This window comes from Aquarana catesbeiana, linkage group LG03 (genome assembly GCF_042186555.1).
Source record: "Aquarana catesbeiana isolate 2022-GZ linkage group LG03, ASM4218655v1, whole genome shotgun sequence".
NCBI lineage: Eukaryota > Metazoa > Chordata > Amphibia > Anura > Ranidae > Aquarana > Aquarana catesbeiana.
In genome coordinates this window covers 153,242,979-153,269,925 of record NC_133326.1, presented here as the reverse complement: position 1 = coordinate 153,269,925, position 26,947 = coordinate 153,242,979, and the positions used below count along the sequence as shown (strand labels likewise).

The following is a 26,947-nucleotide window of genomic DNA, read 5'->3' as shown; positions in this document are numbered from 1 at the left end:
CAGATTGTGATTAGCCCACCAGCTACAGGCCTCTACAACCAGTGGACCAGGGTTGTGAGAGGGGGGGAGGCCTTTTATCCAATTAACATTGGAAAAAGGTGCTTTTCCGTGAGGCCCCCTTGCAAGTCCCCCCCCATATTAAGGGTAGTGACCCCCCTGGCAAAGCAATTTGTTCCCATGTTGATGAGAACATGGTCCTCTTCCTCACACCCACAGCCCTGGCTCAGTGGTTGTGGGGGTCTGCGCACAGGGGCTTATTGGAATCTGGAAGCCCCCTTTAACAATAAGGAGGCCCCAGATATGGGGGAAATCCCCACTCCCCTTATGGAGGATAAGGTTCTAATATAAATGAAGAGAATCTTGGGCCACTCTGTTTATAAACAGAATGAAGCGGCCAGGAGCTGTCATTTAGCTGGCAATTTAAGCACACTTTTTTCTTTGTAATTGCCAGCTTGGTTGTAGTAGGTTGTACCCATAGCACAGGTACACCACTTCACAGGCAGGAAGTTTGCATTTTTAATGTTTCTCTACTACTAAAATCACTGCTCCCTGTCAAAATGATTTTTTTCTTTGTGGTACATGTTCCCACCGCAACCCCCACCGCCCATTAGTTTGATAATCCCTTAGGGAAATACTTGTTAGGGAAACTTGTTTTAACTGTTTGTGCTGGTGACCATGCAGAAAGTAAAGGGAATCTCCCTACCAAGAAGAGTTACTAAGAATTAAGCGCTAATCAAAGCATTAAAAGTGGCTGTGGTTTCAATTTAACAAGACCTCTGACTATGTTACAGTATCTTCTCTTTGATCCATAATTTTACCATTGTGCCAGTGTTTTTATGGTTCAGATGGTCTGAAGTGTTTAGCAGACATGTAAAAGTACAACATAATTCTCAAAAGCATACTGAAGAGCTGATTACAACATAAATAATTTAAAGCCTATCAAAGAAAGAAAATGTGACTAACCAAAAAGAAAATATGATCTAAAGCACACGTGGAGTCTTATTTTTTTATATTATTCCATTTTAGGAATTAAATAATGCTTTAACGGGCTTTCAAGAACTCACCTCTCTCCATAAGGTTATTCAGAATAAGCTAAACTATCCTTTTTAATTTCATGCACTTACACCAAAATCACAGAAAGAGAATGCTAAAAGGACATCCAATATTTTTTCTTAGTTAGCAGTAATACATATCCTTTTTGTACTATAATGTGTTTAGTCATTACTTTTTACATACTGTTAAAAGCACATTTCTTTTCTGCTACAATTTCTCCTTAACAGCAGAACAGAAAGTTTTATATCTGGTAGTTCCACAAAATCCAAACCCAATAATGTTAGCCTGATATATACTTCTACCTTGTTACTCTGGCCTCCTTGTGGGAATTACATAAAAAAAAAACCCAAAAAACAAAAAAAAAACAGGGATGCGCTCCACCTGCACATCAAACCTACCACAGTGTAAAACATAAAACTTTTATTGAATTTGTAAAATATACTGAAGTCCAAAATCTACCATGTGTTTGACTTCATTCATATGGAGGTGCCTGTACTAAGAACTTAGTACCATACCAATGGAGATATATTGCCAGATATATGGAGGTCATCATTCAATACTCCTGATCACTGCACAAGGTGTGTATTTTCTGTCTGTAGGTGTCTGTTAAGGGTCACATAAAGTGTACCCTCTAAAGATCACCAAGGTATCATAGGGGTGGTCATCACAATGACTTACCCTATCAACAGGCTTGGACTATACTACAAGATACAGCCCCTACTAAAGGATTTAGTTGCCTCCCTAAAGCCCAGCAGGCTCCATAGATCCTCCGCCAGTGACCATGTTCCTCCCTTGCTCTGTGCAAAGTATACTCACCTACCGCAATAATATAGTGTTCCAAGTTGTGTATAAAACAAACAAAAATTCTCCTAGCTCAACATGTTTTTCCTCAAAATGAGACTCTGCCAGGCTCCACATGAGAAAAGTTGAAAAGAAAAATCAGTATGTGATGTGTCCAACAACACACAGCAAGAAAATGGGACTCCATTTTGCCTTTAATCCTTATTTATATTATAAGGAGAGGGCGTGGCTATGTCATGACGCCAGCCATGTACATACATGATGTTCTGCATCATGACCTCATGTGCTCAATGACACTTGATGACATGATGTCACAAGTGTCATGACATCATCACGTTTGTAATGTGCATGTGCGATTCCAACACTCCAGCATTTCTTAATGACTCGTTCTCTGCTGTTGCCATGCCTTAAAGGGGTTGTAAAAGGTAATTTTTTTTTTTTTTTTTAAATAACAAACATATCATACTTACCTTCACTGTGCAGCTCGTTCTGCACAGAGTGGCCCCGAACCTGGTCTTCTGGGGTCCCTCGGCGGCTGTTTCAGCTCCTCCCCGCAAGCATTTACCACCTTAATGCGAGCTCCCTCGCATGATGGTGAGTGCTTGCGGGCGCGCTCCCGTGATACAGCCGGCGGCTATAGCCGCTCGCTGTATCACTCGGCCCCGCCTCCCGGCGCGCCGCGTCATCGGATGTGATTGACAGCAGCGCGAGCCAATGGCTGCGCTGCTTTCAATCCATCCACTGCAGCCAATCAGCGACCAGGCTGAGCTGCAATGAGGACGAGCAGCGAAGATTCGAGGCGTCAGGTAAGTAAAACGGGGGGCCTGGGGGCGGCGGTACTGTCAAAAGTTTTTTCACCTTAATGCATAGAATGCATTAAGGTGAAAAAATTTTTATCTTTACAACCCCTTTAATCACAGCCCCCTTCTGACCACAATAGGAATTACTTTGCATTTTTGTAACTACTCTTTACTCCTCAATAAAGGGAAAAAAAATATACATAGTTTTCTTATTTTCCCAATCAAGACTTCCAATGTATGAGAGTCAAATTCAGACAATACCCAAATCATTCCATAATTAACTAATTGCACCAGTTTACTATTCAGTCACTTATGGTAAGTATGTGAATCTTTAGTTGAGGCCATTGGGTGATTTGGGCCCCAACTAAAAATCAATTTGGCATCCATTCTTAACAATTTCTTATGCAGATCCTCTTTTCTTAATACCTAGCTTCTCTCCCTGTATCACCCAAAATCCCAGACATTCGTGTTTACACCACACTTGCCTCGCTATTAGCCTGTTCCACAAAATCGACATAAATTACCATAATATAGTAAGATGCCCCAACACAGATGTGTTATTAATATGTAGTTCCTTCTTATAGGAAAAGACTACCATAAACCCGATAGACTTTTAGTTAGTAGTGAAGAGGGAGCCTATCACAGCTGAATTTAGACAGATGGTATTTAGAACATCTAATCATTTTTAAAGACATAAACGTGGATCATTTTTTGTAAAAGTGTAAAAGTTTATGCACTGAGCAGACAACTCTACTGTCAGGCAACATTTTCAGAGCATTACTAATAATAGTCTAAGGAAATTAGTTTTACATGAGAGATTCTTCTCAGATTGGTTTTCTAAGGAGTGCTTTCAGGGGTCCCACTTGTTTCCTAATCTGACTCTTGTTGAACTGGTTGGACTATGATCATCTCATCTCATATATATGGTTTGGTTTAGCACTTGCACCAATAAAAGTCTTCATCCTTGCATGTTTTTCATAAAGAAACAAAGGACAGCGTTTTTTGGTTCAAGATCCTACTCTGTTGTCCATCTCTGTTCTGCAGTTGCAGCTATAGGGAGAGGCTCTAGAGTACAAATATGATAATCCATATTCCAATATGTCCTTGTTTTTAGAGTGGATTGGTTTTAGTCTGTTGCTGCCTGGTGAATATATATTATCCTCCTCAGAGCAAATGTAGAGCATATGATCATTAAAATCAAGCAGGGTATTTTCAGAGATACTGTGTATTAACTGTTTTATTATGATGTGTCACTAATTGATTGGTCTCAAACCATGCCTGGCCATATCATCACTGGTTTTATTTATAGTATATGATATCTAATATACACAACATATGTGTATAGTATGAACACATACATGTAGATATTATTATGAATTTTTAAACTTTCACCTTACCTTTTGCCCTGGATCTCCTCTTGGTCCTTCAGGTCCCTGAGCTCCAGGGGCACCCAGTTGTCCTGGTTGTCCAATTGGCCCTCTGAAACCACTTAGTCCAAAGGATCCTTTATTACCCTGGGGAAATTAAAAAAGATTTTTCTAATTATCTTCCTGCTTTTCCTGTCAGACTTTGACAACTGACAACAAAATTTGTATTAATTATAAAGTTGACGGTGATGAGCAGTGAACCTGTCTTCATTATGAAAGGTAAATTTCATAATAGGTTTCTGCCCTTCACCACAATTAGCCTGTGAGAAAGACCTGTGCTAAGCACTTCAGCCATTTCAGCTACCAACTTGTGCAGATGCAGTGCATGTAAGATGACATTCAACTGAATGTGCTTTACATGTTTACATATTCTTTTGGAGAAGTGTGTGTGTGGGGGATTTTTAATTTTAGTGTAGTGTATTTTAGTGCACTTTTGGATAATTGTTCAGAAGAGCATGCATGAGGAAAGATCTTGTGTAAAAAAGATACTCGACTCTGACTATTTATCAGTTAACAAAATAACTACATGCAGTATATATGGCATAAATGACTTCTCTAGGGCCAAATTAATAAAATTCGTGAGGATACATCTAGAAGCATGGGGAAAAAAGAGATCTCGATGATATCACAACCATGTCTATAAGTTTCTCCTCAAAATACACGTCATCCATGTTATCAATATCAGAACGCTAAACACTAAAGTAATTATGAGAAATGATGGACTACATGTATTTTACAGTACTCAGGATACACAAAGTCATGTCATAATTTACCCATACATACTGTACCTTATCACCTTTATCTCCTTGATCTCCACTGAGCCCATCAATTCCTTTCTCTCCCTTTTCCCCCTGCACAAAAGAAAAACAGAGATGTTATTTTATAGTTAATGTTCAATTCAAAGCGGAGGTCCGCTGAAAAAAAATATTAAAAGCCAGCAGCTACAAATACTGCAGCTGCTGACTATATGGACACTTACCTGTCCAGGGAGCCCGTGATGTCAGCAGCCAAAGCCGATCCGTCCGTCGGCTCTCGGCTGCTGCCACCGTCATCCTCGGTAAGGGAATAAGGAAGTGAAGCCGTGCGGCTTCACTTCCTCGTTCCCTACCGAGCATGCGCGAGTCACGCTGCGTGTCCTCTCTGGTCCCTGCTGTGTTCTGTGTCTCACAGAATACAGCCGTGGAGGAGAGTGTAGGCACCGGAAGTGGCATAGGTCACCGCAAGCGCTGCAGTGATCTATGCCAGGAAGTGGGAGCAAATACCTTTATTAGACAGGTATCTGCTCCCTCCTCCCCCCTGAAAGGTGCCAAATGTGACACCGGAGGGGGGGAGGAATCCAGAAAGTGGAAGTTCCATTTTTGGGTGGAACTCCACTTTAAAGTTAGCAGTAGATACAAGGGAGCATCAAATATCCACCATGCCAGGACAGCCCAAGTGGGTGTTTTAATTGGGGTACTCAAAAAAAGATGGACCTCCTCTCAAAGCCAGCCTGGTGTTCTTCAGCACTAGTCTTTCCTGCAGGACCCAGTCCCTCACAAAAATGGTGGTGTGGAGGTTGTTGGGAGTTGGGTAACCTGGTGATTTGCAGTGAGCCAGTAAAGTGGTCCACTGGCCCATACAACATGATTTTTTAATCTGTTTTAATTAGGTTTTACAGATAACAGGCATATAATAAACAGGTACATCCATGACCCACAGGAGTATAAATGTCGAAAATATAGAAGATTATAATAATAAAGATACAGAAATACTGCAAAAGTGTTGTGTCTTTTGTAAATCAACTAATTATCAGTGTAAATGAACCAGTGTTTCTTCCCTTGCGATAGGGCTACAAATAAGGGTTTCTCTAAAAGACAAAAAAGAAGAAATGGAGAAGGGACAACAGAAGAAGAAAGATGTGAGAGTGGGAAAGGGGTAGTAGCCAAGAAAAAAGTGATGGAAAATAATAAATACTAATAATAAAATACTCCTCTGAGGCTTCATGATTCCAATGACCAGTATTGGATCCATGGGTCCCAATGTTTTGTCAGATTTATTTTGTGAGCTATGCAGCAGACTAGTCAGTTTGTCATTAACCATGATTCAATTTAGTTTCTGCTTGACAAACTCAATATTTATAGTGGAGATTTCCCTTTCAAAGATTCTCTAGATATGCAGGTCGACTTAAATATAATCACAGTCAGGGGCCAGCTTGCCTGTTTAAATTGGTTCCTGTGCGTGGGGGGGTTAAATTAAGGACTTTTTTTTTTAAAGAAAACCATACTAAAAATGTCCTCACCCATCAGGAAGTTATTTATGCAGATCAGGCCACTATTAGAAAATTGTGGATCCAGTCTGGGTCAGGATTGGTGCTGGAGGTATGTGACCAACTTAGACTTGTTCCAACCCTCTCTCTAACCAAAATCACAAGGGAATGGGATATCATAGGACACATTATGGGGGATAGCAACTTATTAGTGATGCACATAAATGCATCTATGAACAATGGGGTGCAGGGAAGAAATTACACATAGACCCATTGGTGGCGAGCGCCCTTAGTAGTAATCACCATCATTTGTTTTATCTCTGCCACTTGCAAATAGGCAAACAAGTCTGGAATTCCCAAATCAGGGATTAGGGGAGCACAGTGTAGTTTTAATTTGAGGTCTTTTGTCACCCCATATAGAACAGAATAGTTCATGGACAATGAGCAAGTCTCACTTAGGAATTGGTACAGGAAGAGTCCTAAGTATCTATAAGTATATTAATTTTATCTGATTGTATTCTCCTTACCCACCAAAGGGGAAATGCTAAACATCTCTCCAGGTCAGAAAAGAGGGGGTGGGAAATAGTGTGTATAGAAGGGGTTAACTGTATTCCTAAATAGGGAAAAGATTTACAGCCACCAAATTTAGAAACACCAAGGTTTTGTAGAGGGCCCAATGAATATGGGTAAAGTGGGAACCAGATCCCATGACTTCAGCAGTGTAAAATAGAAAATCCCATGTCAATATGTCAAACTCCTTTTGTAGATCTAGTGACAGGAGCATTGCCGAAGTGTGAACAAGATATGGTGAAAAATACTCCTGCGCTAGTGAGATCGTTTGCTGTAAAACAAAGGTAGTATTGTAGTCAGAGATAGGACTGGGGGAGATGATGGAGCGTGTCCCGCTGCCTTAGCTGACCAGGGGTGGTCTGGAAAGGACTGTCTAGTAGGAAGTGGATGGAAGGCGCGTGATCAGACGCTTACATCAAGAAATGTATGGTTTTTTATGTAAAAGAATACAGACATATAGTCATATAGATATAAAATCATACAAATACTACATAATATTAAAAAAAAAGAAAAAACAGGTAACAAAATAAGTACTAGGAAGTTAAAATTGGGGTGTGCCCATATTGAGGCAGGTATTTAAGAAAGGCTGACGCGTTTTGAGGAAAACCTCTTCATCAGAGCCAGGAGAACTGGAGCACAGTCTGTATGGGCCGGTAGGCCGACATGTGTACATGGGGAGAGGTGGTGTTGCTAGTAGGAGGATGTGTCCTGTGATGGACAATTGATTATTCCAAGTTCCATACCCAGGTGTTCTATGGATGTAAATAGATTGTATTTTCTTTTTGCGGTGCTGTTAGGCTGTCAGATGTGCCTGTCTCAGGAGAAGTGTGTAGACACAGCTGCAAACTGTAAAGATCCTTTGGAGTGGAGAGCCGTGTGATCCTGGCAGCAGAAGGGGGGGGGGAGGGAGGAGGTGTCCTTGAGGCAGCTGATGCCTGGATAGAAAGCGTCTTGCTGCCTAGGGATAGGAAAGGTTTTCAAACACATGTCGGCCTACCGGCCCATACAGACTGTGCTCCAGTTCTCCTGGCTCTGATGAAGAGGTTTTCCTCGAAACGCGTCAGCCTTTCTTAAATTCCTGCCTCAATATGGGCACACCCCAATTTTAACTTCCTAGTACTTATTTTGTTACCTGTTTTTCCTTTTTTTTAATATTATGTAGTATTTGTATGATTTTATATCTATATGACTATATGTCTGTATTCTTTTACATAAATAAACCATACATTTCTTGATGTAAGCGTCTGATCACGCGCCTTCCATCCACTTCCTACTAGACAGGAGCATTGCCGCCCTCTTTACAGGAGTGTCCCCACTTGGAACGGGTCACTGTCAATCTGTTAATCATGAATTAATCAGGTGCCTAGTTAAAAATATTTTTTTTTGTTTCATAAAGATTTTATTAAAGGTTTTCAAGCACAATACAGTAAATGATTTCCTAGACATTACTGCAGGTAAACTAATACATACAAAAACAGAACAAAACAAACATGGTAAACAGAAACAACTCCACCCATGGCCTATATGAATATTAAGATCCGAGGGAGTCATCCTGTTCCTGCAGCATGTGATTAGATATTCCCAATATTGTATCCTTCATTCAAGTTTATTGTAGGGAATAGCCACAAACTGTCTGATATTTAAGAACAAGGTATATAGGAGCGCCATTGATTAGGTCGCTTAAGGTATCCAAAAGGGGTGTGGGAGCAATATCAGTCAATCCTTTTTTGTTACTGGTCCCACTGTGCCCTTTCATATCAATTTTGCTAGCAGGGGTAGGAGGAGAAGAAAGAGGAGAGAAAAAAAAAGAGGGATGGTGAGGAAGAATTCAGAGGATAGAGGGAGGAGAAGGGGTGGGGCCACCACCAACTACCCTCTCCATCTCTAACATGTCGAGTTGTATCTTGTGGCATAGTTAGTGGGAATGCTTTAACAGTTCCACTATTGTTATTCGATTTTATTTATTTTTAATCTTATTTAATTTTATTCCATACGTTTTTTGGCTCTGCGTAACTTCTGCATACTTTCAGCTATTAAAACCATTCAACTATTAAAATGTTTGTCTCTTGCAGCTGATGATGGGACTTTTTCAACTTTTTTTTCTACAATTTATACTTTTTAAAATATTAAGCTTTTTAACACTTTTTTTAACATTGAAGTCAATGGGAGCATGCTTGAAATCTTTAAAATCTTCTTCCGCTCCCAAAAGTTTCAGCGCCTTCATACTTTCACCTACAGACGCCAAACAAACTTTAAATTGTTCACAAAATATTCAGCTATCTGGCTATATTGATATCTTTTACAGTTTTTGTGAAAAAGCTTTTTGTTTAGTGGTCATTTCAGGAAATTTTAGCCATTAATCAGAGTGTACTTTGTTGCTTTTGTTGCCACGGTTACCAAAGCTTCTCTTATACACACAGGAGGGGAGGTGGCTGGAGCATCTCAGCTCTAAATACAGAGCCCGGGGGAGGGGACAGACACACCATGTACTGATTTATAATAGAGGAATATGATGGGGCAGTTTTGATGGGGCAATTCTGATGGTGGCAATATGATGGGGCAGTTTTGATGGGGACAATTTTGATGGAGCAGTTTTGATGGGGACAATTTTGATGGAGCAGTTTTGATGGTGGCAATATGATGGGGCAGTTTTGATGGTGGCAATATGATGGGGCAGTTTTGATGGGGCAGTTTTGATGGTGGCAGTTTTGATGGTGGCAGTATGATGGGGTAGTTTTGATGGGGCAATTCTGATGGGGCAGTATTGATGGTGGCAATATGATGGGGCAGTTTTGATGGAGACAATTTTGATGGGGACAATTTTGATGGGGCAATTCTGATGGGGCAGTTTTGCTGGGGGCCGTTTTAGCAATTCAGCTATTTAGCATTCCCACGCATTTTCCCCAGGAAATGCATTTTCTAGTTACATTTTTTTTTTTTTTTTTTAAATAGACGAAGTGCCCACACTAAATACTCCCCCCTCCCCACACACACACATTTAATCTTTTTTTTAAAGAATAATATCATTAATTGACACCTGCTCTGTGCCAGGTGTCCTTAGATTTAAAAAGAAATCCCATGAAATATAACACATTGGAGAGCTCCTCATACCTTAACTTTAGGCATTCAGCCTTTCTGAATAAAAGAGAGATTTAATGTAGTAGCTCTTGGATCATGGGATTCCACAACCTAAATTATAATTAATTCAATACTCTGGTACAAAGAAAACAATGCAGAGTAGATGTAACTTTAGAAATAGTGTGGAATTTAGAAAAAATGCAGGGTGGGACTGGCTTTACGCATTTTAGCCCTGTCTGGAATAATCATACCCAAAGCTAGCCAAATTTCCCCATACAAACAAATGGCGCACATATGGCGTTACACATGTAATACATTTACTTTGGGTGGGGAAACTGCTGTCGTTCTCCTCCTCACAAAGTCTGTACCACCTACTGCAGTTTATGCACTTTTATTATTTACAACTGCATCATGTGATTGCTGCTCAAAATTTACTCTCTCCCCAACCCCCATTTTTGGTATAATGCAACAGATTACTGTACAGAAAGGTTTTATATCAAGTTGTTACACATCCTAGGGCACATGCTCGGAGCGGACAGCGGCGGACATATCGCGCTGAGGCTCTGTTCTTCCCAGTATTTTGCGGCCACCACAAGCACCCGAATGGCAGGGTAACTAAACAAAAAGCATACTGATATCCTCCTTAGTACCCTGTAAACAAAATAGAATGGTTTTGAGAGCTGTCTGAGGTAAAACAAAAGTGAAAAGCCACAAGGAAAAATCACTCATAGGCTCCTGTAATATGGCTCAGTCAAATTCTCCTCACGCAGCTAAAGCACGCGCTGACAAGAAACAGCTGCATTTACCTCAGGAACTGTATGACACACATAGTGAATACAGCGCCAGCTCCCAGCCACAGCAATCAGATACATTATACCCAAATATATTAAAGAAAATAGAGAAAATGCTACAGAACGCTTTAAAGCAGACCTCTGACCAAATTACAGAGAAACTGACAAAAGAAATACGTGATTTAGGCCAATGCACAGCTGAATTGGAAAACAGAATGGATGACATTGAAACTAATGTACTATCACATGACAATGAAATTGAGACTCTTAAAGATGAAAATTGAATGCTGCAAGCGCGGTTAGAAGACTTTGAGAATAAACCTCCGCATACGTGGTATACCCGAGTCAATCGTTGACCTTCAATCAACTATGACTGCTCTTTTTCAGGAATTAACACGGTCAATCCCAATTGAAAGATTGGAAATGGACAGAATCCATAGAGCTTTGGCGCCACACAAAGCTGAAGGTCCCCCTCGTGACATAATTGTAAAGTTCCACTTCGCACAAAAGAGCAACTTATGACAGCTGCCAGGAACAAAGAATCTCTTACTTTTCAAGGACATTCATACCAGATTTTTGCTGACTTATCCCCAATAACAGTTGCTAAACGGCGCATGATGAAACCTTTGCTCCAAAATCTCCAACACCACCATATCCCTTATCAATGGGAATTCTCATTTTCTATTCATTTTACATTTCAAGGCACCAAATATTCAAGCAGATCCTCCGAAGAATTACAGAAAACATTGCAAAATCTTCATCTATACAATGGGCCCTCTACCAGCCCTTGTTGACGAACATCATCCAATTCTCCACAAAGTGCCTCCAAACCTGGAACTGACAGCAGACAAAGTTCATCAAAAAGGGGTCGATTCAATTCTCCAGACCTGGACCCACCGGATACAATGGACTGAATGCATTTTGCATTTCTCTCTGAAGCTTATTCAACTTTACGGTTCACCTATCCTATCTTTAAATATTTCAGGTTCTTAATAGGTTATAAGATAAATTTTATAACCTTACATTCAAATATTTACATATAATTAATTAAGGATTTGTTAAAAGGACTACTATTTAATCCTACTCTTATGTTTACTTATTTTTAAGGAGTATAGCTAAAATCGGATGCCTAAATTACATTTTTTTTTAAATTTTTCCATAAAATTTGGCCACGGGGGACCCGAGAATTGGTCACTGCTGCCCCCATTTTTTCTGTCCTAGGACTCTCCTCCACTTGGGTTACAGTGTGAGGAGCCTCCTCGGACAGACTTTGTGCCTCTGAGCTAGCAGATTTCCGTGCTCAATACACCATCGTTTTATTTCCTTGTATATATTAGTAATTATAACTTATTTTAAATATATGACTCTTATTCTTTCTTTCTTCTTTCATAATCTACTTCTCCTTTCTTCTTTTATCCGATCTTTCCCTGGGGTTTCTCTGATTCCGCACCTGATAACAGAAATATATTGATATATCAAAAATGACCAACCAAAGACACTCACATGAGTACAGACAATTAGGCTGCGCACCCCACAAGATGCATGAAAAATATTACGATAAACCCCCTAACGGGGCTTTAGTGCAGCCAATAAAATACAATGTGGGTAGTCAAAAAGTTAATTTTATTGGTACAAAAAATGGTATAAAACAAATGAGTTCTGACCTTTAAGTCAGGACATGAACTGGAGTACAATATAAAAGTCACCGCGGACAATGCCCGTGATTGGGAACAATGTACAGTACAATATATTTGAGACAACAATATCATGGATATTGGAATTCTGACGCGTTTCAACCCTCACTGGGTCATCTTCAGAGGATAATTGTCAACTGTAGGGATGTAAGCATGTATCAGGCATAGCGTAAAACTCAACAATGGTAAACTTTTGTACATACAACGCAGCATATCTGCATAATTTGCATAGTTACCCGTCACAGAGTTCCCGATAATTCAGGATATTCACAGTGATGTGATCCCTCCTATGTCCTCTGTCTCCCCAATGCCAGGCCAGCTCCCCGGAGAGCGGGTGATAGACCAGATATGCCTTGCAAGGGATCACGCATATACTGCCCCCCACAGGGGGTGAAAACAGGCAGTGAGTGGCATACACTACACCCAAGATGAAGTAACAATGATGCTGAAAATAAGATTAAAAGCGAGGGATCAGTTAGTTCCCCCAAAAGGACTTTTGAGGGTGGTTTACTCATGTCAAAACGTGGGTCCGTGGGTCTGCAGGGAGTAAAAGAGTGCAGCAAAGAAGGAAAGGAAAGAGGGAAAAAGGGGAAAAAGGGAGAGGGAAAAGGGGGGGAGGAAGAGGGGGGAGGGAGGAAGAAAAAAAAAAAAAAAGGGGGGGGAGGGGAGGGGAGGGGAAAGGGAAGGGAAGAGGGGAGGAAGGAAAGTGTGAGGAGGGGAAGAAAGGGGGAGATAGGAGAAACCAAACACTGAAGGAAACAGTGAAGCTACCAAAGGATAGGGGAATGAAAGGGTGACTAACGGAAACAGACCAACAATAAACACCCTACAGCCCATTCGGGACCATACAACGGTGAAGGTATTGGAGTAAAAGCACTGGTGGTACACCAGTGAAAGGACCGAAGTGCAAGGTGGGGAAGACCAGCCAAAGCTGGATGAAGGGGGGGGGAGAGGAAAAGAAGGGGGGGGGAGGAAGGGGGGGAGAAAGGAGGGGGAGGGGAATGGTGCAATGGTGGAAATGGAAAGAGGTGACTGTGGGTGGGAAAGGAGCAGAAGAGAAGAGTGAAAGGGCTGGTGTGGTGAAGGGGACACAACAATACACAACAAACCACAAAACCAAACGGTGCTTGATACAAGACACTGAAAATAAAAAAGTGCATGTGGTGACAACAGTGCTAGTTACCCGATCCAAAGAACCAAAATGGCTAGATCAAATGCCCAGGGTTCTGGAAGATTAAGATATTATAATCAGACATAGCTGGATAGTAGGATTTATGAACAAGGAATAAGGAGAGCCGTGGTGATAAACTGCACTTAGGTAAAACAATTAAAGACGTTTGGAATGTACTTACCAGTCGTTCAGACCGGTAATTGCATACACAGGTATCGCAGAGTTAGGAGAGAGTCAATGAGCCTCCCCTAGAACTTGGTGCATTTAAAAGAGAGTGTCAATTGACTGAACCCCATCAGGTGCGGACGCTCAATCACTCCTCTCCCTCCTCCCCCTCCATTGGGGGAAAGAGCGACACAGCTGTGCGCTCGCTACGTGACCCCCCCGGCGTTCCGGAGGAGAATAATCTCTCGGGTCCCCCGTCGCTCCCGCCGCAACTGCGCAGGCGTCGTGACGTCACGCGCACTTGGTCGCGCGCCCGTGAGCACGGCGTCCGGAAGGGATTCGGGACGCCGCTGGCAGACAAGAAGCACCCGATCCCAGGTGCTGCCACTTGGTGGGCGCATAAAGGAGACGCAGGGCCCAAGCGTCACCCCTCTTGTCCTGCCAGGAAGGCATAATGGTGCAGTCCCGCCCCCTAGAGGGAGAGCATAGGTTACAAAGGGGAGACAACCAAAGACACAGGAAAAGGCAACAAACTGAACCTACATATTATCAGATGACTAATAAGGGGATATAACCGCATTAGCCTTCGTCAGACGCTAAATGGGTGCTTACATAGGATCTGCTTGACCCTTTGTTGACCATAATCTATGCCTCATACTGTACAATGCCATTTTCACCTTAAAGATGGTTCTATTACTATAGTGGCATCATCCGTTATACTTGCAAAATAAAATAACAAATCATACAAGAAAAAAAAAAGTTGCATAATAACAAAATATACATAGAAAAAATGATACATAAAAGAAACTGTGAACTGTTTTTCAAGGCTATGTCCCTCTGAGAGTAGGAGACTAATGAAAACAAAACCTACTTTTGTACTTTACACTTTTAGGCAAGAAATTACATCACACAATACAGGGTCTTAGAGATGGTCATAATTAGGTTACTTAACGCAGGGAAAACCAGGCAGGAATGGGCTAAATGGTGGGAATTCTGGTTTTATATATTTTCAAAAAGCTGTCACCAGGGCTAAAAAGGGAAAGGTGGACGGGGAGGGAAAAAAAAAAGGGGGGGGGGAATACATGGTGGTGATAAGAACCCTGGCACGCCTCCAAAAGAGGCTGCAGAACGCTCAGGGTTAGGGATCTTCTCCCATACATTCACTGTGTCTTGCCTGATGAAAACCCATGCAGGAAAGGGGCATATGAGATCGATTCGTTAAAGCCTGGTGGAGAGGTGGCCTGTAACTGGAATATCCATCTCTGCTCTTTTTGTAACAGAGACTTATTCCAATCGCCGCCTCTGGTTGAAATATGCATTCTACAAAGGGCCACAAAGGTGACTCTTGGAACCCTGTAATTCTGTGTAGAAATGATGTGCCTCCCAATGGGGAGATATGGGTTCCCCACCTGCATGCTGTATACATGTTGGGAAATACGATTCCAAAATCCCTGCCTGGTTTTCCCCACGTAGTAAGCGCCACATTCACATTCCATCAGGTATACTATTCCACGTGTGTGGCAGTTCACAAATTGTGTAGGTGTAAATGTGTTTCCGCTAGGAAGGACAAAAGTTTTGTCTTTTTTGATGAATGAACAGTAGGAGCAATGTCCACAGGGGAAGGAGCCCACTGTGGAACAATGTTTCAATCTCCTATTCTCATTGGTGTATTCTCTCTGGATGAGCTTATCCCATAATGACCTAGCTCTTTTGTATGTTATAGTGGGTTGTTCTTGAACAAACTCACGCAGTCTGGGGTTATCCGTAAGGATGCTCCAATGACGCTTTATGATTTTTTTGATGGCTGTATGTTGTCGAGAGTAGCGCATGATAATCCGGGTGAGGTTACACTCAAGACTCTTGGAGGGCTTGGATCTAAAAAGCAGCTGAAATCTAGATTGTCCTATAGCTTGGTTATACGCTTTTTTAAGGCAGGATCGGCTGTAACCCCTAGCTAGCAATCGGACCTGAAGCCCCTCGGCTTCTTTTTTAAAAAGAGCATCATTCGAACAATTGCGACGAAGGCGCAAGTATATTCCGTAGGGGATTGAGTTCTTGAGTGATGTCGGGTGAAAACTATCCGAGTGGAGGACCGTATTGCCAGCAGTTGTCTTTCGGAATAGAGTGCTGGATAGATTTCTTTCAGCAGTGACAGAAATGGAGACGTCTAAGAAGGTGACGCTGTGGAGATCATGGGTCATCGTGAATCTTAGGTTGCGATCGTTCACATTAATCCGATTAAAAAATTCAACTAGTTTGGTCTCAGGTCCCTCCCAGACGACGAAAACGTCGTCGATATACCTCAGCCATTTGGTTATATGGCTGGTGTACACGACAAGGCCCTCGTCCTCCAAGAGAGACTTCTCCCACTCCCCCAGGTACAGGTTGGCGTAAGAGGGGGCGCAACAGGTCCCCATAGCCACACCCTGTACCTGGAGGTAGTGGGAGTTGTCAAAACAGAAGTGATTATGGTGCAGTATATAATGCAGACTGTTCAAGATAAAACTAATCAATGCCGGATCATACTGAGAATGCTGTTGCAAAGCCCTTTGCACAGCAGCCAAACCCCGGGAATGGGGAATGCTGCTGTACAGCGCCTCAACATCGATAGTCACCAGAATGGCATTATCTGGTATCCTAAGATCATTAATAAGTTGTAGAAATTTTCTTCCTCCCCCCCCTCTTCCTCCCCCCTTTTCCCTCTCCCTTTTTCCCTCTTTCCTTTCCTTCTTTGCTGCACTCTTTTGCTCCCTGCAGACCCACGGACCTATGTTTTAACATGAGTAAACCGCCCTCAAAAGTCCTTTTGGGGGAACTAACTGATCCCTCGCTTTTAATCTTATTTTCAGCATCATCGTTACTCCATCTTGGGTGTAGTGTATGCCACTCGCTGCCTGTTTTCACCCTCCCCCCAGTATATGCGTGATCCCTTGCAAGGCATATCTGGTCTATCACCCGCTCTCCGGGGAGCTGGCCTGGCATTGGGGAGACAGAGGACATAGGAGGGATCACATCACTGTGAATATCCTGAATTATCGGGAACTCTGTGATGGGTAACTATGCAAATTATGCAGATATGCTGCGCTGTATGTACAAAAGTTTACCATTGTTGAGTTTTACGCTATGCCCGATACACAATACATGCTTACATGCCTACAGTTGACAATTATCCTCTGAAGATGACCCAGTGAGGGTTGAAACACGTCAGGATTCCAATATCCATGATCTTGTTGTCTCAAATATATTGTACTGTACATTGTTCCCAATCACGGGCATTGTCCGCTGTGACTTTTATATTGTACTCCAGTTCATGTCCTGACTTAAAGGTCAGAACTCATTTGTTTTATACCATTTTTTGTACCAATAAAATTAACTTTTTGACTACCCACATTGTATTTTATTGGCTGCTCTAAAGCCCCGTTAGGGGTTTTTTCGTAGTATTTTTATATTGATATATCTTTGTAAGAATTATATATGGCTCCTTTAAATGTTCTAACTGTAAATGTCCAAGGTCTAAATATTCCTCATAAATGAACTAAAGTATTCAGATCTTTATCCTCCACAAAAGCCCATATAGTGAGCCTCTAAGAGACTCATTTTACTGAAACTTCAACCCCTAAATATTTTGGGACATGCTACCCCCAAGTTTTAAATAAATCAAAAAGCAGAGGAGTACTAATAGCATTTCACCGAACTACACCTTTTTCCCTCATAACAGAGATCAAAGATCGAGAAGGCCGCTATCTCATACTTTTGGGACACCTATGTGATATCCCACTCACAATTGTTTCCTATTATGCACCTAACAAAAGACCAACATCATTCCTCTCTCACTTGCCACAAGTAATAGATTTGCATAAAATGGGCACACTTTTAAAATGTGGTGATTCAAATCAAGTTCTATATCCCTATCTAGATAAATCCCCAACTCCAACCGTATCCAGCTCTCAATCTCGAAAGTTTCAAAGACTCCTTCAACAACATTCACTGCTAGATTCCTGGCATGAAATTAATTCTTCAAAACGTCAATTCTCTTTTTATTCCCACCCACATAAATCTTTTCCCTGTATTGACCATAATTCTAATATCTATAAGTATGTCACCAGAATTGCTCAATTCTTATATTAAACCTTACACTTGGACAGATCATTGTGCGATAATTTCAACCTATACTTCTTTAATCCCCAAAACTCAAGACCCCATATGGCACATAAATGACTCAATTCTCACACCCCCATAATATTCATCTGACTTAGAATCAGCAATCAAAGAATATCTGGGAAACAATGATACTCCTGATATATCCCCACTGACATTGTGGGAAGCCCACAAACCTGTTCTTAGAGGGGTCCGTTTATGACAAGCATCATACCTTAAGTTAAAAACTGTTTTTTTTGCTAGAAAATTACTTAGAAACCCCAAACATTATACATTTTTTTTCTAACACCCTAGAGAATAAAATGGCAGTCGTTGCAATACTTTCTGTCACACCGTATTTGCGCAGCCATCTTACAAGCGCACTTTTTTTTGGAAAAAATACACTTTTTTGAATTAAAAAAATAAGACAACAGTAAAGTTAGCCCAATTTTTTTTTAGATTGTGAATAGGGATGGGCTGACTGTTCGAGTCAAACATGAGTTTGACTCGAACATCGGCTGTTCGATCGTTCGTCAAAGATCGAAAATTATGGGCCGTTCGTGCCAAATTCGAGCGGTGCGTCACGGCCCAGAATGCACTGCGTCATCGCAATGCTTTGCTGGCTGATGATTGGCCAAGCATGCACTATGACCCGCATGCTTTGGCCAATCACAGTGTCGTAAGCAAACAGAGCCATAATTGGCCAAAGGCAGGGTGCCTTTGGCCAATTATGACTCAGGGGGTTAAGTACATGCCCCACCCTATATAAGGCCGCACGTCAGACTTGTGTAGTGTGTTGCTGGCATTATAGAGAGATAGATAGAGAGAGAGAGTGTGTCATTTCATTTACTTTGAGCAGGTAGTTTATTCAGTTAGCTAGATCTCACTGCAGACCATTCCTGCTGTACTATTTATAATCTACTTCAGGCAGGCAGTTGATCCAGTTTAGCTGGATCTCAGTGCAGACTGTTCACGCTGTACTGTTTCTAATATACTTCAGGCAGGCAGTTGATTCAGTTTGCTGCAGTGTATTTCATATTATTTATATATATATATCAGACTGCTATATATCTATACATATATCCACTGTATCTAGTTTAGCTAGCTCTCACTGGGGACCATTCCTGCTCTACTGTTTCTACTATCTACTACAATCTACTTCAGACAGTTGATTCAGTTAGCTGCAGTGTATTTCATATATACAGGCTTGTATATATATAGTCTAATCAAGCCTATACCTGACTGTAGGCCATTCCTGGAGTACGTGTTTAAAGACACTTTCAGGCAGGGGACTCAGTTAATATATATATATATATTGCTGATGTACTGCTTTTAGTAAACTTCAGGCGTTGTTTTGCTAATCTAATTGTACAGTATGTCTGGAAGACCACCAAGGAGAGGCAGAAGCCCACAGGCCACTAAAGAGGGCAAGCAGGCTCTGTGTCTACAGCCAACAGTGCTGGTCATGGACACGGTGCATCCTCAGCATGTGGCCGTGTGGCCTGTGGGGCACGCCTGTCCTTTTTTTCAGCAGCTGGCTGTGCCGTGTTGAGCCACAACATGCAGAAGAGTTGGTAGAGTGGATGACCAAGCCTTCCTCATCCTCCTCATCCTCTGTCACCCAGGCTCAGGGTACTTTGTCTGCCAATGCAGCTGCCAAAATGGCCTCTTCCATCGGCTCAATGTCATCAGTCACTCCTTCCCTAGCCCCACCATCATGCCCTGAGGAGTCCCCCGAACTGTTCGATCAAAGTGTAGGGTACATGCTGTAGGAAGATGCGCAGCGTTTTGAAGGCTCTGATGATGGTACCCAGGTTGAGGATGAAGGCAGTAACATGAGCCCAGAGAGAGGGGGTGCCCAAGGAGGACAAGAAACTGACAGTCATGTTCCCCCAGCTGCAGCATACTGCCAGGTTTGCTCCAGTGGCAAGGAGGGAGGGGATGATGAGTTCACTGACTCTACGTGGGTGCCAGATAGAAGATAGGAGGAGGAGGAGGCATATCTCCAATGAGGCAGGATGCCCTCCAGGGGCCAGCTTAAGGGCAGGCAACAGATTGCATCACACCGCAGAGCTCCACATGTGCAGGGTGCTGCTGACGCGCGTTTTTCCAAAAGTTCTTTGGTGTGGGCCTTTTTTCACATGTGTGCAGCAGATCATACCGTTGCTGATTGCAACATATGTCTGAAGCGTATCAAACGTGGCCAAAACAGCAGCCGCTTGGGCACCACATGCTTGACCAGACATATGTCGAGCTCCCTCGCAGTCCATTGGCAACAGTACTTAAAAGACCCACACCAAAGAATGAGGCGGACCTCTCCTTGCTCCTCATCAGCTGGGATCTCCAACCCCACTATAACTTCAGTCCTCTCAGAGACCTGCACTGAGAGGAATGAAGGTGTAGAATTAGGTGTCCCAAGCACTTGCGGGCAATCTGCTAGCGGTACACCAACATCCGATTGTAGCAGGCAAATTTCCCTACCCCAGTTGCTAAACCAACGAAAGAAATTCGGTCCCAGCCATCCACATGCTCAGCGGCTGAATGCTAGTTTGGCTAAATTGCTAGCACTCCAACTGCTGCCTTTTCAGCTGGTAGACTCTGCCCCCTTTTGAGAATTTGTGGAATGTGCGGTACCTCAGTGGCAAGTTCCCAAATGCCAATTTTTTTTCTCGGAAGGCCATTCCGGCTCTCTACCGACATGTGAAAGGCAATGTGTTGGCCTCGTTGGACAGGGCGGTCAGCGGTAAGGTGCATATTACCGCTGACTCATGGTCCAGGAGGCATAGACAGGGACCTTACCTTTCTTTCACGGCACACTGGGTAACCCTGCTGGCAGCTGGGAAGGATGCAGGACAGGGTGCAGTATTGTTGGAGCTGGTTCCGCCACCATGCCTCCAAAATGCTGGTAGTGGTGATTCTGCCACACCTCTCTCCTCCACCCCCTCCTCTTCTTCTTCCTCTATGGCTTCTTCCTGTGCAGATTTGTCCTCGGAAACCAGTGGTGCTCCATAGGCATTCTAGGGGCTACGCAAGCACTCAGGCAAAAAGATGCCATGCGGTGCTTGAGTTGGTCTGCTTAGGGGACAGGAGCCACACTGGGGCAGAGATTCAGACAGGTTTGCAGGGGCAGGCTCAGAGGTGGTTGACGCCATGCCAGCTTCAGCCAGGAATGGTTTGCGACAATGGCACCAACCTCCTCTCTGCCCTCCGACAGGGACACTTCACCCATGTTCCCTGTTTGGCTCACGTCCTTAATTTGGTGGTGCAGCGGTTCTTGTGCACGTACCCTGGCTTACAGGATCTCCTGAGGCAGGCCAGGAAAGTCTGTGGGCTATTCCGCTGGTCATATAATGCCAGTGCTCAGCTGGCTGACCTCCAAAAGGAATGCAACCTTCCCAAGAACCCCCTCATCTGTGACATGCCCACCAGGTGGAACTCAACGTTGACAATGCTGCAGTGGCTGCTCACGCAGCAGAGGGTCACCAATGACTACCTGTGTGAGTATGGCACCAGGACAGGGTCAGGGGAGCTTGGCTTTTTTTCACCACGCCAGTGGCTCATGATCAAGGATGCATGCACTGTCCTGTCACCATTTGAGGAGGCCATGAGGATGGTGAGCAGTGACAGTGCATGCATCAGTGATACTGTCCCTCTTGTCTACCCGTTGGAGCACACGCTGCATGGAATAATGGACAGGGCACTTGAGGCAGAACAGAGGGAGGAAGAGGAGGACCTCCTTACCTCTCAAGGCCCCCTTTATCCAGACAGTATTCCTGTAGGCCCGCCTATCACACAGGAAGAGGAGGAGGAGGATTGTGTCAGCATGGAGGTGGAGCTGGCACTCAGCATCAGCAGCACTCTTCAAGGGATCATTTTCAGGCCCCAGAAAAAACTGCCATTTTTAAAACTTTCTTTTCCATTGCTACATGTCCCCTGGGGCAGGACCCGGGTCCCCAAACCCTTTTTAGGACAATAACTTGCATATTAGCCTTTAAAATTCGCACTTATGATTTCTCACGTTCGAGTCTCATAGACTTTAACGGTGTTCGAAAGTTTGTGCAAACTTTCGGTCTGTTCGCATGTTCTGGATGCGAACCGGGGGGTGTTCGTCCCATCCCTAAATGTGAAAGATAATGTTACGCCGAGTAAATTGATACCCAACATGTCATGCTTCAAAATTGTGCCCGCTCGTGGAATGGCGACAAACTTTTACCCTTAAAAATCTCCATAGGCGACGTTTAAAAAATTTTACAGGTTGCATGTTTTAAGTTACAGAGGAGGTCTAGGGCTAGAATTATTGCTCTCGCTCTACCGATCGCAGCGATACATCACATGTGTGGTTTGAACACTGTTTTCATATGTGGGCGCTACTCACGTATGCGTTCACTTCTGCACGCAAGCTCGTCGGGACAGGGCGCATTTAAATTTTTTTTTATTATTATTTATTTTACCTTTTTACACTGTTTTTTTTTTTTTTTTAAATATATATATATATATATATATATGTCATTTCATTCCTATTACAAGGAATGTAAACATCCCTTGTAATAGAAAAAAGTATGACAGGACCTCTTAAATATGAGATCTGGGGTCAAAAAAACCTCAGATCTCATATTTACACTAAAATGCAATAAAAAAAAAAAAAATGTAATTCAATAAAAATGTATTTTAAAAAAATGGCCCTTTAAGAGCTGTGGGCTGAAGTGTTGTTTTGACGTCACTTCCACTCAGCAATTGTATGGAGATGGATGAGGGCCATCTTCCCCTCACTCGTCTCCATACCTGACAGGAGAACAGACACGAACGCCTCCGCCGCTGCTAATGGTTCCGGTAAGCGGGGGAGGGCACTGGAAAAACAAGACATAAAACATGCGCTCCCACTACTCTAGGTGTGAATGGGGCCTTAAAGTGAAATTGGTGTGAAGCTCCATTCACATCTGTGTGTTTCCAAATGCATGGCAAACCGGACAGAAAATGCTCGCCTTGCTATGCATTTCAGAAACTCTGCAAATGTGCATCATACTTGTGTTGTCATTACATTTAAAGGCTCCCCAAGTGCAGAAAATCAAAAAGAAAAAAGAATTGCGCTATGTGCGTGTTGAAAAGTGAAAAATGTAAATATTGAAAAAACCATGAAGGATATCCTGCAGCTATGCACTATAACCCCGATATAGGGCACAGAAAGTATATATAGAGATAGGAGTGCAGCGCTGGATAATGATGTGTTTACAGAAGTGCAAATAAATACAATATTCAATAAATCAAACATATGATCATAAATCAAAATGCAGAAAGACTATCCAATGAAGAAACAGTCCATATGTGGTAACATTTAAAAATGTGCATAAAAATTAATAAATGACAAAAAATGAATAAATATGAAAAAGAAAAAGTCCATGTGTAAAAAAATATACAAATGAAAAGATTATTATTCTGTGAAGGACCCAAGGTCTATATTCTCCACCACTTGTGCAGTCGTCACCTTAAAGTACAATAGAGGCTTACCAGAAAGCCTGCGACCGCCCTTCTCAGGGGGGTCAAAACAGGCTTAGTAGAACCGATAGAAGTACTGCTGGAAACCTCATGGACTTCCCTCTTAGACGATCGGCCGGTGTAGATAAAAATTGCCTGCCTTACCACACTCACAGAGGACAGGTACCGCACATCAGCGAATGACCAAGAGGAAAACACTTCTATTTATTATGAAAAGTGAAATTCTGCCCGAAAAGGTGATCCTTTAGGTTTTGACAACCTGTTATGCATTTCTGTAATTCTATGCAATAGATATATTTTGATTTATATTTGTAGTCTAATGCCCTGTACCCACGGTCGGATTTTCCGATGGAAAATGTGTGATAGGACCTTGTTGTCGGAAATTCTGACCGTGTGTAGGCTCCATCACACATTTTCCATCGGATTTTCCGACACACAAAGTTTGAGAGCAGGATATAAAATTTTCCGACAACAAAATCCGTTGTCGGAAATTCCGATCGTGTGTACACAAATCCGACGGACAAAGTGCCACGCATGTTCAGAATAAATAAAGAGATGAAAGCTATTGGCCACTGCCCCGTTTATAGTCCCGACGTACGTGTTTTACGTCACCACGTTTAGAACGGATTTTCCAACAACTTTGTGTGACCATGTGTATGCAAGACAAGTTTGAGCCAACATCCGTCGGAAAAAATCCTAGGATTTCGTTGTCAGAATGTCCGAACAAAGTCTGACCGTGTGTACGGGGCATTAGTGTACAGAAGCCTATTTACACCACTCTGCGCTAAACAGCTACTAAAGTTAATTGATCATACAGTATATGCAGTGTGCATAAAGCACATACGTAAATGACAAGTTTTAAAATATATGAATACAGCAGCCGCTATAATAATAAACATCAATACAAATATAAAAAGTAGAGTCTTAATCCAAAACACTGGTTCTGTAAAGATTTCAATACTTAACCACTTCCCTACCCAACCATAGACATATGACGTCCACAGATGGGATCTCCCATCCTGGGTGGACGTCATATGACGGCCTGGGAATCCCGGCCGTCTAGGGGGCGCGCGCCCGCCGCGTTGCTTGGGACCCGGTGCGTGTGCCCAGTGGCCACGATGTCCGCCAGGCACCCGCGATTGCCTGTTAACCGGGCCGGACCGTGGATCTGTGTGTGTAAACACACAGATCCACGTCCTGTCAGTTGTGAGGAGAGCGATCTGTGTTCCTAGTACAGCGGAACACCGATCGGTCTCCTCCCCTTGTACGTCCCCGCCCCCTACAGTTAGAAACACTCCCTTAGGAAACATATTTAACCCCTTGTGTCCCCCTAGTGGTTAACCCCTTCACTGCCTGTCACATTTACACAGTAATCAATGCAATTTTATAGCATTGATCGCTGTATAAATGTGAATGGTCCCAAAAAATGTGTCAAAAGTGTCCGATGTGCCCGCCATAATGTCGCAGTCACGGAAAAAAATTGCGATCGCCGCTAAAAAAAAAAAATAAATATTTTTTTTTAAAAAATGCCATAAATCTATCCCGTATTTTGTAGACGCTATAACTTTTGCGCAAACCAATCAATGTACGCTTATTGCGATTTTTTTACCAAAAATATGTAGAAGAATACGTATCGGCCGAAACTGAGGAAAAAATTTGTTTTTTTTTTTTAAAAATTGGGATATTTATTATAGCAAAAAGTAAAAAATATTGTGTTTTTTTCAAAATTGTCGCTCTTCTTTTGTTTATAGCGCAAAAAATAAAAACCGCAGAGGTGATCAAATACCATCAAAAGAAAGCTCTATTTGTGGGGAAAAAAGGATGTCAATTTTTTTTGGGTACAACGTCGCACGACCGCGCAATTGTCGTTTAAAGTGCGACAGCTCTGAAAACTAAAAATTGGCCTGGGCAGGAAGGGGGTGAAAATGCCCTGTATTGAACCGGTTAAGCAGCGCCAGGGTTTTAAACTCACCAGAAAGCAGTTAAACAAACGCCTTGAATATTCTAGATGTCATCCAGTTAGCAGGGTTTAGCTTGAACTGCACTTGACTCCATGGATGGTTGGTCATGCAAAAAAGGAGCTCCACATAGCGTAATCCTGTTTAAAACATTTATTACAAGACCACTATTTTTAAAATCACACTTACACCGCATAACATTTAAACAAGCATTTGAAATAAAATTGCGTTGTCATCGAACAGTGGAAGCCAGCCGTCAGCCGCCGCACTAGCCACATTGATAGTGCTTGGTTGTTCCCCTCTGGCCGCGACACGCATACGCCACTACCGGTCGCCATCTGGTCATACACTGACGCATTTCGTCATCCCGACATCATATGAGGGCATGACCATACGGCGCAGCGTCCCGGTATTAATGAGCAAGCTGCTCATTAACCCTCCGTATGCTCTCCGCTCTACTTCACAGCAGTCCGCGCTAGTGGAGTGACAGACACAAGGGGGTTTAGAGCCTGTAAATCACACCTGACCAGCCAACTACTCATTATAATACACGCTAGCAAACTCAGATACTACCAAGTAAAAGTCCATTACTGAACCAAACCTAATAAAAGTCAAAGTAAATTTTCAATACCAAAAAGGTCAAACTTAACCGTTAACGAATTACAGTGTACATATCATCACTCTAAACGAGATTAGTTAAAGAAGACTATCAAAATTCAATCATAATCACTAAAGTCATTATATAAATATAAAAATTATTACCATGAAGATAAAATAGGATAAAATAAAATTAAGAGAAGGAAATAACAGAAGCTAGTCACGAACCCAGTGTATACATTATAAACATAATATACACATATAATAATTTAAGATTTTTAAGTGTCACTAAGAGAACAATTGATATCAAGTTCCACATTTAACCCTTTGGGCTTGAGTGTATCAGTAAGGAAAATCCATTTAGTTTCTCTCTTTGATAACTCCCTCACAATATTAGAGCCTCTCCCTCTCCAGGTTGGTTTAATATGATCTATACCCCAAAATTTTAAACCTGAAGGGTCTTGATTAAAATGTAATGAAAAACTATGATCCTTACAACCTAATTTTATATTTTGAACGTGTTCCGCAATATGAGTTCTTAATACCCTCTTAGTATGCCCGATATACAGTGGGGATGGAAAGTACCCCCCCCCCCCTTAAATTTTTCACTCTTTTTTATATTGCAGCCATTTGCTAAAATCATTTAAGTACATTTTTTTTTTCATCATTAATGTACACACAGCACCCCATATTGACAGAAAAACACAGAATTGTTGACATTTTTGCAGATTTATTAAAAAAGAAAAACTGAAATATCACATGGTCCTAAGTATTCAGACCCTTTGCTGTGACACTCATATATTTAACTATAATATATTTAGGTGCTGTCCATTTCTTCTGATCATCCATGAGATGGTTCTACACCTTCATTTGAGTCCAGCTGTGTTTGATTATACTGATTGGACTTGATTAGGAAAGATACACACCTGTCTATATAAGACCTTACAGCTCACAGTGCATGTCAGAG

General features: G+C 42.3%; 1 protein-coding gene across 1 annotated transcript in view; it reads right to left on the bottom strand.

Annotated features, from left to right (window-relative positions):
- Positions 1-26,947, bottom strand: part of LOC141131772 (uncharacterized) — a 759,715-nt gene that overhangs the window by 83,168 nt on the left and 649,600 nt on the right. The window contains exons 91-92 of the mRNA XM_073619424.1: positions 4,870-4,932; positions 4,052-4,168 (exon numbers count right to left, since the gene is read on the bottom strand). Of these exons, the coding sequence (XP_073475525.1) occupies positions 4,052-4,168; positions 4,870-4,932 (180 nt within the window). The remainder of the gene's footprint in view (positions 1-4,051; positions 4,169-4,869; positions 4,933-26,947) is intronic.